The sequence below is a fragment of the Aptenodytes forsteri genome, unplaced genomic scaffold, assembly GCF_000699145.1.
Source record: "Aptenodytes forsteri isolate BGI_AS27 unplaced genomic scaffold, ASM69914v1 Scaffold302, whole genome shotgun sequence".
Classification (NCBI taxonomy): domain Eukaryota; kingdom Metazoa; phylum Chordata; class Aves; order Sphenisciformes; family Spheniscidae; genus Aptenodytes; species Aptenodytes forsteri.
In genome coordinates, this window is record NW_008794555.1 from 355,188 (window position 1) to 368,677 (window position 13,490).

Below are 13,490 nucleotides of genomic sequence, written 5' to 3' on the forward strand. Positions count from 1 at the left end.
AAGAGGCTTATATTCAGCATTTAAGCCTCTTTACATCTACTCTTTCTTCTTCTGGTTCAGGTTTTAAAATGAACCTCACTGTATACCTCCTTTGGTTTGAAACAAACAGAAGACTGATCAATGGCTTGGAAAACAGCTGACCTTTTTTCCTTTTTATAGGAGTCCACCCCTGATCTCCAAAGACAGTTGTAGAACCAAGGAAAAGTATTTCTTCATTTTGAAGAGAAGCATTTTAAATAAAACACACAACTATTATCCAACCATATTCTAGAATAAATTTAATTGCACAGAAGGCAAAGCATTAGAGCTAACTCTAGGCAATTATACAGATATTCTCCAGTGGCATTAAGTCCTTATTGAAATTAGGAGTAGAAAGAATAGTGTTCTGATGAAGTCCACGGAAAAATTTAGCCATTTTCTCTCTTAGGAATAAGGAAACATAGATAAGGCAGGAGCAAATAACAGTTGAAAGAAGGCAGATAGAGGTGGATTTAATGTTACGCGACTTTCTGAATTCAGTGTTCAGAAGTGGTGCTGCTTTTATAGAACTACTGTAATCTAATTAAAACTGCAGCTCATCTTCTCACCTTAAAAATTGTAGCTAAGGAAATTACTGGGACTGTAATTATCCTGTTTGTCCATAATGGTTCGGAAATTGTAACCATTTAGTATACATTTATTGATAGAAAAGTGCTCCAGGAGGATACCCAGTGTGTTTCCCCGCTTGTCGATTTTGCCCATTCGCTTTCATCTTGTGGCAATGTTTGTCTCAGTCAAAGGAATTATTTGTCATCCAAGGTGACAGGGAGAGTATGTGGCAGTACCTGCTGTACGTACCATCCTAGGGCTGATCCTCGTAGGCCAGCAAATGTTGGGTCTGCTCTGCAATGAACTGCAGGATCCTGGTGTCCTGGAATCCTGACAGAAACAGGAAGCTTTTAGCCCAGAAAGCTCTGGGCATGCCACACCGCTCCGACTCTTTGGCTGCTCCAGATCTGATTTATTGAGGATTCTTTTGCTGGTTCTGCTCAGACCATGTTTTTAGCAACTGTTGGGCTCCATGAAATATCTTAAATGAAATGAAAATGTGGAAATAGTTTGGCTGCTTCAGAGTTGCTTTCAAGCATGAATCAGAGAGTCATAAGATCCCTAGGGCCATAGGATCTCCATTAAGGTGTTTGCCAATAGTTGGGAGCTGTATTCTAACATGGAGAAAGATTTCTGGAGTCCAGCTTTCCTGTCTTTTTTTTTTTCTGAGCATTGTAGTGGTCCAGAACTTTAATAAGGCCAAAAAGTTCCAGACTAGAATGAGAATTTAATTGACCACGGATTACTTAGCTCTACACATTTTTTTAAAAATACACTTTTAACTTCTTATCAGATAGCAGCAAATATTGAACTCGTGTGTGTGTAGGTGGAGGGGAAGAGTTAACTTATGTGAGGAGCTGCTGAAGGTAGCTAATGTCCATTTTAAGATGAACGTGAAACTGAACAAAATCTGTAACTGGGATGTGCTAGCCCTCTCTGTATTTGTGACTACAAAACTGTTCTGGCATTGAACATTCTCCCTGTCATCTGTTTTCCAGCTGTTGAAAACTGTTGCAGATATGAATTTGAATATTTTAAGAAGTATTAATCATGTTTCAATGTCCTGGTGGTTTGCATGACAGTATTTTTCGCTAACTGAACAGTTGTCTTTAAAAGAAAACAACACTGTCCAAACTTAGAGATACGGTGAAAAACTACTGCATTGACCCGAACTGTGCCAGTAGGTTGGAGTTTTTTGGCCTGTAGCACCCTCTGCTGTTCTTACAATAGACACTCTTACGTCCAAATCAGAAATTGGGTTATATAATGATTTTTGCAGCATTCACGTCATAGTAATGCATCGGGGTTGTTGAGCCACTGCTACACTAAGATTCCCTGAAGTTACTGTAATTATGTTGAAACAGGCAGGTGCAATCCTATCTGGATATTTCTGGATATATGCCCACCGTGCGGGATTCGGTCTCTCTGGGTCTTGTCTCATGCTGAGGAAGCCAGTGGGATTCTTGGGTGAACATAGGACTGGAATCCCAGAGCAGCTGGGTGCAGCTCCTTTTTAATTAATTATGAGTTTGGGGTTTTTCTATAAGATTTGGTTCAGCTGGAGAGACCCGGTAAACAAAATTAAGATAGCCTTTATAGTGCATAGGTATCATGAGAGTTGCAAAATAACAACCAGACATTGCTGTGGTTGCCATGAAGCCTCAAAATACCATATCAACAAGATAATGACAAAGGTTGTTCACTCAGGTATTGAATCAGGCCCAAGAATGAAAATCCTACGTATTTTTTAAAATATTCAAAAATACGAAATAATCTTTCATCTCAAAGAGAGGAAGCCATTGCACGTAATGGGGAAGTGAATATTCAGGGAACAAACGCAGAAGGCATTGAGTGGTCATGTACAGTGTCTCTTCGGTTAGCTATCCTCTGGTCTTGTCTTGGGGATGCAAAAGTGCTTTGTTAATCCATGCCATCACTGAAGTTTCTTTCCCTTCTTTTTGCAGTGCTCCCTTTGACAGGATCGCAGAGATAAACTTCAACATAGATGCTGATGATGACAGTGTAAGTGGGTACTTTGGGATATGTATTTAATAGGACAGATTCCGGCAAGTTAGTTCATGCTTGAATTAGCTGTTATCATTTTGAAAGAAAAAAGGATTTGGTATGTTATTTTGGTAAATGAAAACCAGTAACTGGACTCGTAGCTGAGTCCAGTTAAGGAACTCAGGACATTACATATATACCCTCGGAGAATCTCCCTACATTTTATTGCACTGTTGAGGATCTTCAGAAATAGTACCCTTTACATTGGAGGAATATCTCTCTCTCTCTCTCCCCCCCCTCTCTCCCAAGCCAAATCCCAGGACTAATTCCTAGTACACAGTGTAACAAACTCCCGATGAGGCTGTGCTGGTACACAGTCAAGAAAAAAATGCAGACGATTGTGTTTCTTGTGGGTCTAAATATTGCCATGCTGTGTCTTGCCTTTTCTGTTTTATTGACCTAAATCAATACTCATTGAGGAAGCTGGACAGTGGCTTAAGAGGTGATTCCAAGCTCATCTCCTGACAGAAGCTTATTTTAGTCAATGCTAAGACTTAGGTTTCCTTAGTCTTAAAATACTTTCTTTTTCACTTAACCGGTACTATGAAGAGTATTTTTTTTCTCTCTTCTGGCTGCTCTAGACAGTGCTCTATAGATAAAGAAAAATTGTTTTCTTTTTGAATCTGCCGGCTAAGTCTGCAGCCACCAAGAGCTGTTTATATGCTTATCTTAACTTGTTCTTTTTCCTGAGTAGGCAGTTTTTGTGTGTGATGGAATTCTAATGCAGCTGTTGGTTTGGACTGTGCACCACCTGGAAGACAGCACTTAGTCAGTCTTTTAATTGAGAGATCCCAGAACAGTCACATAGGCAGATCACTTGTGTATTCACAGGGATACGTCACTTTACCGATGTCTGAAAACTCATTTCCAGATGGAAGGTTGTATGTTTTGAAGGGGGTGTGTGTGCACATGAGTTAAGTATTATCATGTTTGCTTAGAAGCTCCCTGCAGTTCTGTCAGGAAGGATACAGTCATTGAAAGAAATTGCACTGTGGTTTGTTAGTCCAAGCTGGTCAGTTTGCAAATGTATTCTTAAGGGAATTGTTTCCAGCCCTCTTCTACAGTGACTTTATATCCCTGCCACTTATGAGGGATACAGAGAGAGTCGTGTAACAGAACAGCTATGAAGCAGCGTGCAGGAATTCCTGCTATTTTGGAAGCAGTGTAGGCTGAGATACTGTTGTGTTTCTTTCTTGATCTGTCACGGGCTTGCTGCTTCTGAGCATACTGTGCTATTATTACTCTTCCCCAGCTGAACATTGCTTGTTGCACAACTTGGGATGTAAAATGAAATACATGGAAACACCTTCATGGTATTAGTTGTGTCCAAATGTTCTATGAACTTCCTCATCATTGAAGTTCTTGTTTCTGTCTCCAAAGAATGAATGGAATTTGATTTCTTTTTAATATTATTTTAGCCCAATGCTTCCCTCTTTGAAGCCTGCTGCAATGAACGGATCCAACAATTTGATGATAACGAGGAGGAAGAAGATATCTGGGAAGAGAAGGAGATAACCTATGCAACCCAAGTTAAATCAAGAACACGGTAAGGTGAAAACAAAAGATCAATTCCCGCCTCCCCCCCAAATGCTATGGAACTGTACATTTTAGTTAAGTGCATGCTTAATGGTTTGTTATTTATGTGCTGTGAGGCCTTTTTCTGGCATAAAACAGAGTGCTTTACATGTCACACTTCTGCAAAAAGAGGTGGTGGTTTGTCTTGAATGTGAAACAAAGACCCAATTTGAGGGAATACGATAATGATGGAAACACCTAATTCCTGAGTCTGTTATCAAAGATATTAAAAAACCCCACCCTTAGTTTGAAATACTTAGAACTTACTCCTTTCCTCATATTTGGAGAGGAGGAGGTTGAAAGAATTGTAAGACTGAGGGTAGTAGACAGAATATTCTTTTTCAAAATGTTAAAAGAAGCAAAGTAATGTTTTGCATGAGAATGAGTGACCTCCCATGGTGCATCTCTGGCATTGCAAGTCATCTACAATTTTTCATCCCTTTGATATAGTCAGTTATTAAATAAAGTTACTTCTATAATTCTAAGTCTGAAAATATAATCAAATGAGACAGGAAAAATGGCCAAGACCTTAGTGTTTATTTGCCTAGCGTCAATAAACTGATTGTCTTGTTCATACACAGAGTTGATACCACACTACTGTTCCCCTTGTTTGCTGCTGTTTTGTCTGCTCATATCAATCTCCAGCCCTGAATATGTCACTGCAACATATTTCCCTTTACAACTCTGCACGTGCATTTTGACAAGTAAAGCACTTAGGGACTTCAGCTGGAAATATCTAGAGGAGTGCCTGCCGTGTATCTTCTTGGGAAATAAGCCCTGTAAAAGGCATTCAGCATCACTTGGTCAATTCACAATTTGTGCTTCCTCCCCGGGGCAGGGAGGAAGCAGGTGAGGGATGAACTGGCTGCTGTAAGGGTTTTTCTAATTCTGAGTTCTGCGATTTAGATTTGGAGCGTCTCAGACCTCAGAGAGTTCATCAAAAAGTGATCTTGAGAATGGAGATCATGATGGTAGTGTGGACTCCGAAGAAGAGGAGGAAATAGAACAGCAACCACGTCCTTCCTCAGCAAACAACAACAAGAATAATATTTCTGAGCAGAAAGACTCTGACTCCTCTGAAGGTAAAGAGTTTAAAACAGCATCATCCCATTGAAATGAGATCTGTAATCATCTCTGCAGAACAGCACTTTGCAAATTGCCAGGTTTCTATGGCTATTCTGTAATTCCACCTGTGCAGATGAGAAGTGTGAATTTCAGTCTTCATTTTTTGCCTCTGAAATATTAGTGAGATTGAGCCCTGCCCAGCTTCTTCAGAATAGCAGTGTGATGCTTCAGTTATGCTAAGACAACCACACAGGTACAAGTACAGTAATACTACTAGCTCTTTTAGTACAATTACTAATGAACAAAATATTAGTGGAGGATTATGACATTAACTCCTTACATTATATTATAAGAGTTTTATGCAGACCCTTGCCAAGTATCTCCACACTCCGTGTACCTGTCTTCTCTGCCTAATTGCCTTTCTAGTTTTAGTTTGCTTGTTGCAAACCCATTCTTACAATGCCTGGAGGAAGACTGTAGAGGGATGAGGTTTTCACAGATTGCAATGCAGATAATGCTATGTAAGTTCATGAGACACACAGTGTTGTCAGCAGAACAAATTCAGTCAACTGAAATAAAGGGACAAAAAAGTTAACGTTTGTTCCTTGTTTGGTGCAAGCATTTTCAGTTTTAAAAGGTTTCTTTTTCTAGGTGATGTCTTTGTACTGTAGCTGTGAGCATAATGCATATTTATTCCAGTAATCAGCTCCCTACACCCATTTGGTAGTGTCAGGTATTTTCAATTCTTATTAGGAAGAACCAGTATAAACAACACAAACGGCAACCTGTGGATGGTGTACGTCAGTTTAGTTTCCCTTCTAGAGACTTTGGTTCAAATTTTGGTTCCCTTTTTGAGTGAGTGTAGACTTGGTGGATCTCTCGTACTCTCAGTTTTGCTGCATGCAAATCAGTTTGCACAACAGACCTCTGCAATCCTTTCTCTTTCTTGAGATTTGTGATTTGTAGGAATAGAAGTATGTTCTAACGAATAAGGAGTAGGCTGGGACTGTAAAAAACAAATTATGTTCTTAGTTTTGCTCAAGATCACTTCTGTGATCTTAAACATTTTGATCCGTATATCATTCCTTACCTGTAATTGCCAAAATTAAACAGTTAGTGATTGGAAGGGTTGAAAGCCATGCCACTTAGCTTTTGACAGGAAACTAAGGTACTTCGAGTTCAGCTGAAAATCACTGGCTCAAATAATGAAGACATTCATAATGCCATTTTTCTTAACTGATGCTTCTCTCTTGTGGATGACATTAATATTTATCAGAAGAGGGATTTTCAAGCTGATTGTCTGTAATGTGAGACAGGCAGCTTCCTGTAGATTTCAAAGGAGTGCCACTGGATGGTCTTTCTTTTTTTGTCTCTGGCATCACTTTGGAATATTTTTTGGGATGGCCACAGATTCTGAAAACTCATAGGAATTCCAGTCCATTGTTCCGTGTCTCCAGGGTCTGGATGGACAGCTGTGTTCGAGCCCGTGAACTCGAAGCCCCCCGCACCCTGTGTTGCCATGGATGTTGGATCGAGTGTATGGGATTCAGCAGCCCCAGAGAACACCACGCCAGAGGAGAAAGGATGGGCAAAGTTCACAGACTTCCAGCCTTTCTGTTGGTAAGAGGCGCACACGTTCTTTCGATTGCTTTATAACTTTTGAGTGAAAGAATATTTGAAATATGGTTTGATGGAGTACATTGACTGTAGTCTTTTCTTCTTCCTTCTCCCTTCCCCTTGCTACCCCTTTTATTTTTTTAATATTGTCTGAGTATTCTGGATCAGGGCTTCATACTTCCCTTTGCCTTCCAGTGCTTCTAACTGGTGTTAGCATTCATGTCTTATGATACAGGAATACTTTATGTATCATCACTGCTGCTACACTAAGAGTATAAAATAAGTAAATGAGTAAGTTTTTTAGAAGTTAAAAATATTTATGTAAAGAAAGAGTAAGCCCTAATGATTTCTTCTGTTGGGGATATTTAGAAGCACAACCAAGATATCTATACTTCATTCTCAAGGCTTTTCCCCCCCCTACTTTAGCTCAGAATCAGGTCCACGATGCAGTTCTCCTGTCGACACAGAAAGCAATGATTCAGATGGAAACCCGAAGCAGAGTCAGGACAAGAACTGTAAGTGAGAATGTTACAAGACAAAACAGATGTATTATTTAAGCTGTTTGAAATTCTGCATAGCGTACCAAGTCTACTAGGGAGAACTTCCCTCCAGTGCCGTCTGCCTTATCTTACTTGAAGGCTCTCTTTTGTACAGAGATCAATCTATTAAAATAGTAATTCAGAAATCCTGAATCTTTGTTGGGATAATATTACTCAGCAAGAAGAGGATGAAATTTAAGTTAATAAGAGTTGATGTCAAAGAGGTGATTCATCTAGAAACTGTTCAAAAGTCCTATTTTAACTGTATGCTTGATTATAAAATTACTTGCCAAAAATTAAAAGGATAGGGTCAGTTATACTATTGGTAATTGTGCTGAGCCAGTTGGTTAGCTTCAGTCTGATTTCCTCCCCTCCTCCTTTCTAAGCAAGGAAAAATAAAATTTAACAAAGGACTTTGATGGAACTAAATTAAACTTTTGTCTGTAGTAACCACTGAAAGGTGGATAATTCTGGAAGGGATAGCACAGTACCTTTTTCTGCCACATGCATTTTCTGGTATACTCTCCCAGCGGAGTTGGAGATTCAGTTCAGTAGAGCTCAGACCGCGTGTGATGACTGCTTTATGTATGCATGTTGTTTAAGTCTACCCAGGTAGTGATCTTCAGTCAGGCACTGTGCGTTACATCAAGTTGCGTGAGCAGGTACCAACTTTGGGAAGAAAAACACTTTCTGAGACTGCAACACTTTGCCACTTTTGTCAGAGGCTTTCCTTGCATGTGGAATCGAAACCAATGAACACTTCAAAAAGTATAGCTGCTGAAATTATACCACAACAAGTTCTCAGAGCTAGGTCACAGTCAGCAGGGACCCACGGGACTGCCTTAATCCTCCGTTCAGAGTTACCACCGTTCAACAAGTGAAGAAAATAGTCTCCTCTGCTGTTTGTGTTAAATACAGACCTGAGGTGGCAGGTGGAGAACACTGATTTATGGGGTTGGGTTTTTTTCTCTTACTTGCAAAAATAATATTGCATGCTGTGGGATCTGCACAGAAACTATCATCTCAAAATTTGCAATAGTTCTAAACACTCCATTTCATACCACCCTACTTACTCGGGGTCGTATCTGGGGAGTTGTTCCTGTGGTGGCGTTCATTTTGCAATGTGAATTATTTACTTCTCTCAGTCAGCACTGCCTCTCCCTGTGTTTGGAACGTCTGTGTCACGAGGAAAGCGCCGCTGGTGGCCTCAGACAGCAGCTCTTCTGGAGGCTCCGACAGCGACGAGGAGGAGGATAAAGCTGATATCGTCACAGAAACCATCAGCACAGGCTCGGGCCAGGAAACCATCAAGCTGACTATGGATGCTAAAAACGAGAAGGCTGTTTTCACCAGGTGCGAAAGGAATTTCCTTGGGCTGGGGTCCTGCTCTGCCCTGGTTTTAGCCCCTTGTGTGGCTAGGAGTTAATGTATTACTTTTCCCTTTTAGACACCATGGTTCCAAATGTCCTGTGTCAGGATGTCTTACAGCTTTCTTGTCACAGGGGTTTTGTTTTAAGAAAATATTTATAACGTGTTTAAGAAACGTGTGTGGCTCATTTTAGCCACTGAGCCACGTCACAGAAGCCCGTCTGTCTGTCTGGCAGCACAAGAGATCCGGGCCTGGGCTCATGGCAGGGATGCCAGGTCAGATCGCACAGAAGAGTCGAGCAAAGCCTCACATGATGGCGAGTGCAAGGTCTGAGATGGAATCAGTGCACGGTCTTGCAAGGGGAAGATTTCAATGTCTCAAGCTATCATTTTCCCCTCATTGTCAAAGTAGTACATTATAGACAATAAATGATAAAAAATGAAAAATCCCAGAAAAAGATATAGCAGATCCTGAGATTTGTTAGCTTTTGGGCAGGAATTTTGTTGGAATTGCATGTGCTCCAATCTAGCCTGCTCTAAGAGAGGGGAAGTTGCTTTTCAAATCAGTAAGCATCTAGTTCACTTTGGTGCATCCAGAAGTATTACCCAGTTTTACGATATTTGGGTTTTTTCCTCATATTTCTTACAAGTATGTAGGTATGATTTGACTAGTTGGAGTCCCTGTATTATTTGGGTTTTTTCCTCATATTCCTTACAAGTATGTAGGGTATGATTTGACTAGTTGGAGTCCCTGTATTTTATGCATCTGACTCAGGAACAGGCATTTGCTTTTTATAACGTTGTGGTTATGTGACTTTTTTGGATAGTCAACGTGAGCTGCTCGGCGTGTGTACACACTCCAGCAAATAGCTACTAGGAGTTAAAAAGCAGTGCCTCAGAAAACAAGTGGGGTTACAGAACTAGGTAAAATTATGGGAGGAAGCTAACCAAAGGTACGTTTGGTTAGGCAACTCTGAATTGAGTTTTTAATAACGTGACTGTTTTTTATTTTTGATGTCCACCTCAGATGGCTTTTACTCTTCATACTTGAAATGAGTGAGATGCCTGAGATTTCTTTGCTTGCAGTGATTGCATCTGAAGAGCTGTTTTGATAAATTGAGTTAGTTTGTATGCATAGGGATGGCATGGCCAAGCAGACTGGCTTCACGAAAAATGGAAGATGAGGAAAATAAGAATACTGCCTGCTGTGCTAAAAGCAGCATCTCCTTTTCCAGTTTTCATTGCACTTGAATTATTTCTAATTAAATCCATTGGCATGTGTATCTAAACAAACTCTGTGCTCCAGATGTTTTTCCCCTCTGAATGCATGGTGTTTGTGAGTAGAGTAGTACTACACATGTGACTGTCTTGATTCACAGTAGCAGTGTAAATCTTATTTGGCACGTTCTTATGTCTTCCATTTATTTCCTAGCAGGTAGGGAATTTTTTTTTTTTTCTGATTTGGCTGGTGAGATGTTGTGGGCTATGCTGCTGTTTCAGGCGATGTAATTTTGAATGTGTTTTTCTCTCTAAATAAGTGTATATATCTCGAGCACTTTCAATGCGGACAAGGCTTCCAGAACCTGCTTGGTTTTGCATGACTGCAATTCTACAAAACTAATTCCATTTTGGCAAAGAAAGTAAATACTCGAATAACCACAGTCTCCACTTTAAAGGTGTCTGTAGCTTTCCACAACTATAACTGTAGCCAAAAGCCAAAATAGAAGCTGTGAGAAGACAGAAACCTGTTACACAGATGATGGTTCCAGCTGCTCCAGATCTGTTTAGTAGCCAGGTTTCTCCCAGTGTATGAATTGCCGTATTGACCAGTGATGATAATGGAAACTTCCTGGTACCCTCAGCTCTCCCAAACCGATCTGCCTTCTGTTGGAACAGATGCAGTTAAACTCAAATGGCCAACAGTGAGGATACTCATTTCTTACCATGTTCCTTAATGATTCCAAGGAAATAAACTATACTAAGAGTTTAAGAATTTTTCAGATGGAATATGTGGTTCTTGATGACTTTCTACAAGCACTTCCCCAGAAGTGCTAAACTCTTACCACACCACATTCCTGTTTCTGTAGAAATGGGTCTTCCCTCTCCTTTCTTCCCTCCCTGCAATACTGAAATCTACAGTGGAGATCTTTAATACTCCTTGGAGCTACACAAGGACTCTGTAGATTCTACCATCACTAGGGTCATGAAAGATCCAGATGTTGCAGTACATGCCTCTGATACCCTCCGTGATCATCATCTCAGCTGCTGATGCTTCTCTGCCTGCCCGTACTGCCCCAAAATTTAAACTCTGGAAAGTTAATTATTTGTCCTTGTGTGGCTTAGTAGAATGTCCTTCATGGCAGTTCTGCTTAAAGTAGCCATATTAGTAGTTTAAAAAATCATACACGAAGAAGGTGTTTCAGATGTATTTAGGTAACTTCTCTACTTTAAATGTATTTATCTAACTTCCTTTCCCATATCTAATTCTATATGGTAGTTTCTTGTGAAAAAAATAAGTAGTTTTGCAGAAGTTCTCTGACTAAAGAGCTTCCAGTATTGCCAAATCTCGCTCTTTGATAACTTCAGAATATGTGTGTTAGGCTTGAGAAAGATGCTTTTTACGGTGTATTGAATCTTCTGCTTTTCTGTATATTGATCTGAATTTTATGTGGAAAATGCCATGTTCAGTGATTGTACTCTTTGAGATAGCTTTTGAAATGTTCCTGCGTGTTCTCCTGGCAGGAGCACCGCTTGAGGATATGGTTGCAAAGTTAACTCTTCTGTTTTTTCAGCAATCTTTACTGTTTTCTTTTTCTTCCTCTCTTTGCTTTCTTTCTGTTTCTGCCTCTCTTGCTGCCTTTCTCTCTTGCTGTGGGTATTGCTCAGAGTATTTAGACCTGCAGTCAGAGGGTATGTATGATGGTGACCTTCTCAGGGTTCCAAACATCCACCTGACAAGTAGTTTCTCCCATTAGTTACTTCATACTGGGCTGGAAAAAGAGCTGTTGGACCATTGGACTGGGAAAGCTCATCTTTTCACAATCAGTTAAAACAGATCCTAGAAATTACATTTCGAAAACCTGAATTTGAGGTTGTGTATAGTCCTTTGTAAAAGTATGCGCACAGTCAACATAGCCATTGATGAACCATTAAAAAGCAAATATGGTGTTTAGTAGTTTCATGCATCATGTCCTTGAGCTTCTGCCATTCCACCTGTTTGTGAGCTCTTTCTGCAAATAGGATTTTTTTTATTATTTTAAAAGGAAATTTCATGCTCTGGTCAAGATGACTATAGGAAAGCCTTGCTGACTGCAGTTTGCTAACGCACACGCTCCTGGAATTGCTGCCTGTGTTAGATGGGGTGGTGGTCAAGCCTCTTGAGACTTTCTCACAACAGCACTAACAAATATTTTGTATGCTGTAATACGCCATAAAATAATGGTTGCTGTGTTTTCCAAAGGCTGGGGTTTTTTTACAAAATACTCCCCTCCACCCCCCAAGTTTTCTTTCTGTTTTAAATTGTGAGTTTTTACTAATTATTTTCTAGAATTTATCCATTTAAATGAATTTTCCCAGACACTGTGCAAGCTAGCAAGACTTTGCTGTAATTTCTGGGTGAGATCAGAGACAAAAAGAGAAATTCACTGTAATAAGCATGTCTCATTACTGTTTCATTTGACAAAGAGTATGTTACAGCAAACATGTAAACTTTCATATCCAGAAGGGACAGTTACCCGATGAACAGAAATATGTCCTGACTTATCTGAGCAGGAGGTTCAGGAAATGTAGCTCAGCATGTGCCTGCAGTCTCCAGAGACGAAAGGCCTTCAGAATCGTAAGCTGTGTGGTATTTTAAAATAGTGGTAATTACAACATGTACTTATTTAACTTACTATTTTAATAATTAACAGCACCATTTTAACAAACTTTTGAAAGTTTTCTGCCTCTTTCATAAGTAGGCGAGTACGTATTGCATTTACCTCACAGTACGTGCTATCAGGCTGTACTTTTTGCCAGAAAAATGTAGTAATATTCAAGCTGTTAATGAGTGATCCGAGAGGTGTAGTCCATGCCAGTATTTGACTGGATGAGCATTCTCGAAGCTGTTCAGAGCAAGCGCAAGCTGTGAAGGTCTTGGAAATTTCTGCAAGGCTTTGCTGAAGTTGTAGAAGCAAAATGTGTGAGGGCTCTGCAGCGGTGGTCGCCCGGGCAGCTCCACACTGCTCGTGTTTATCGATCTATGCGTAGCAGAACAGTCATGAGACTTGCACTTAATGGGAAAAGCAGAATAATGGATGCAAAAGTGCATGCAATGTGAGCAGTACTTTTTGTGGGAAATGACTTGCATTTCCGTGTCTGTGTGCTTAATTTTTAATTGTATGATATTAACCCGAGCTTTTGCATTTCTTTTTTATGGTTCTCAAAAGCTATCTGAAGCATTCGCTGCTGAATTGTTCAAATGAGGTTTCTAAGCAGCTTCTTAAAACATGAGCTGCACTTAAAAATAATAATAAAAAAAATCCAGCTTTTGCTGTGCATGGTGATAGTGGGCTTGGGATGTTTGTAACTTTTAATTTCTGTTTCAGTTGATTAACTTTACCTGAAATGCTTTTTTCCCCTTTAATTTTTTTTTTTTTTTTTAAAGGTTGAAATATTTTAACTGTCCCCTTCTCC

The 13,490-nt window shown here is 39.9% G+C and overlaps 1 protein-coding gene across 2 annotated transcripts in view; it reads left to right on the plus strand.

Annotated features, from left to right (window-relative positions):
• The window catches only part of PPP6R2 (protein phosphatase 6 regulatory subunit 2), a 110,451-nt gene that overhangs the window by 83,696 nt on the left and 13,265 nt on the right, over positions 1-13,490 (plus strand). Inside the window, exons 17-23 of one of the 2 annotated variants that reach the window (XM_009272440.1) lie at positions 2,553-2,610; positions 4,071-4,198; positions 5,134-5,309; positions 6,750-6,912; positions 7,336-7,424; positions 8,594-8,801; positions 11,703-11,726. In XM_009272440.1, coding sequence (XP_009270715.1) covers positions 2,553-2,610; positions 4,071-4,198; positions 5,134-5,309; positions 6,750-6,912; positions 7,336-7,424; positions 8,594-8,801; positions 11,703-11,726 — 846 coding nt within the window. The remainder of the gene's footprint in view (positions 1-2,552; positions 2,611-4,070; positions 4,199-5,133; positions 5,310-6,749; positions 6,913-7,335; positions 7,425-8,593; positions 8,802-11,702; positions 11,727-13,490) is intronic. The other variant, XM_009272441.1, reaches the window with a different exon arrangement.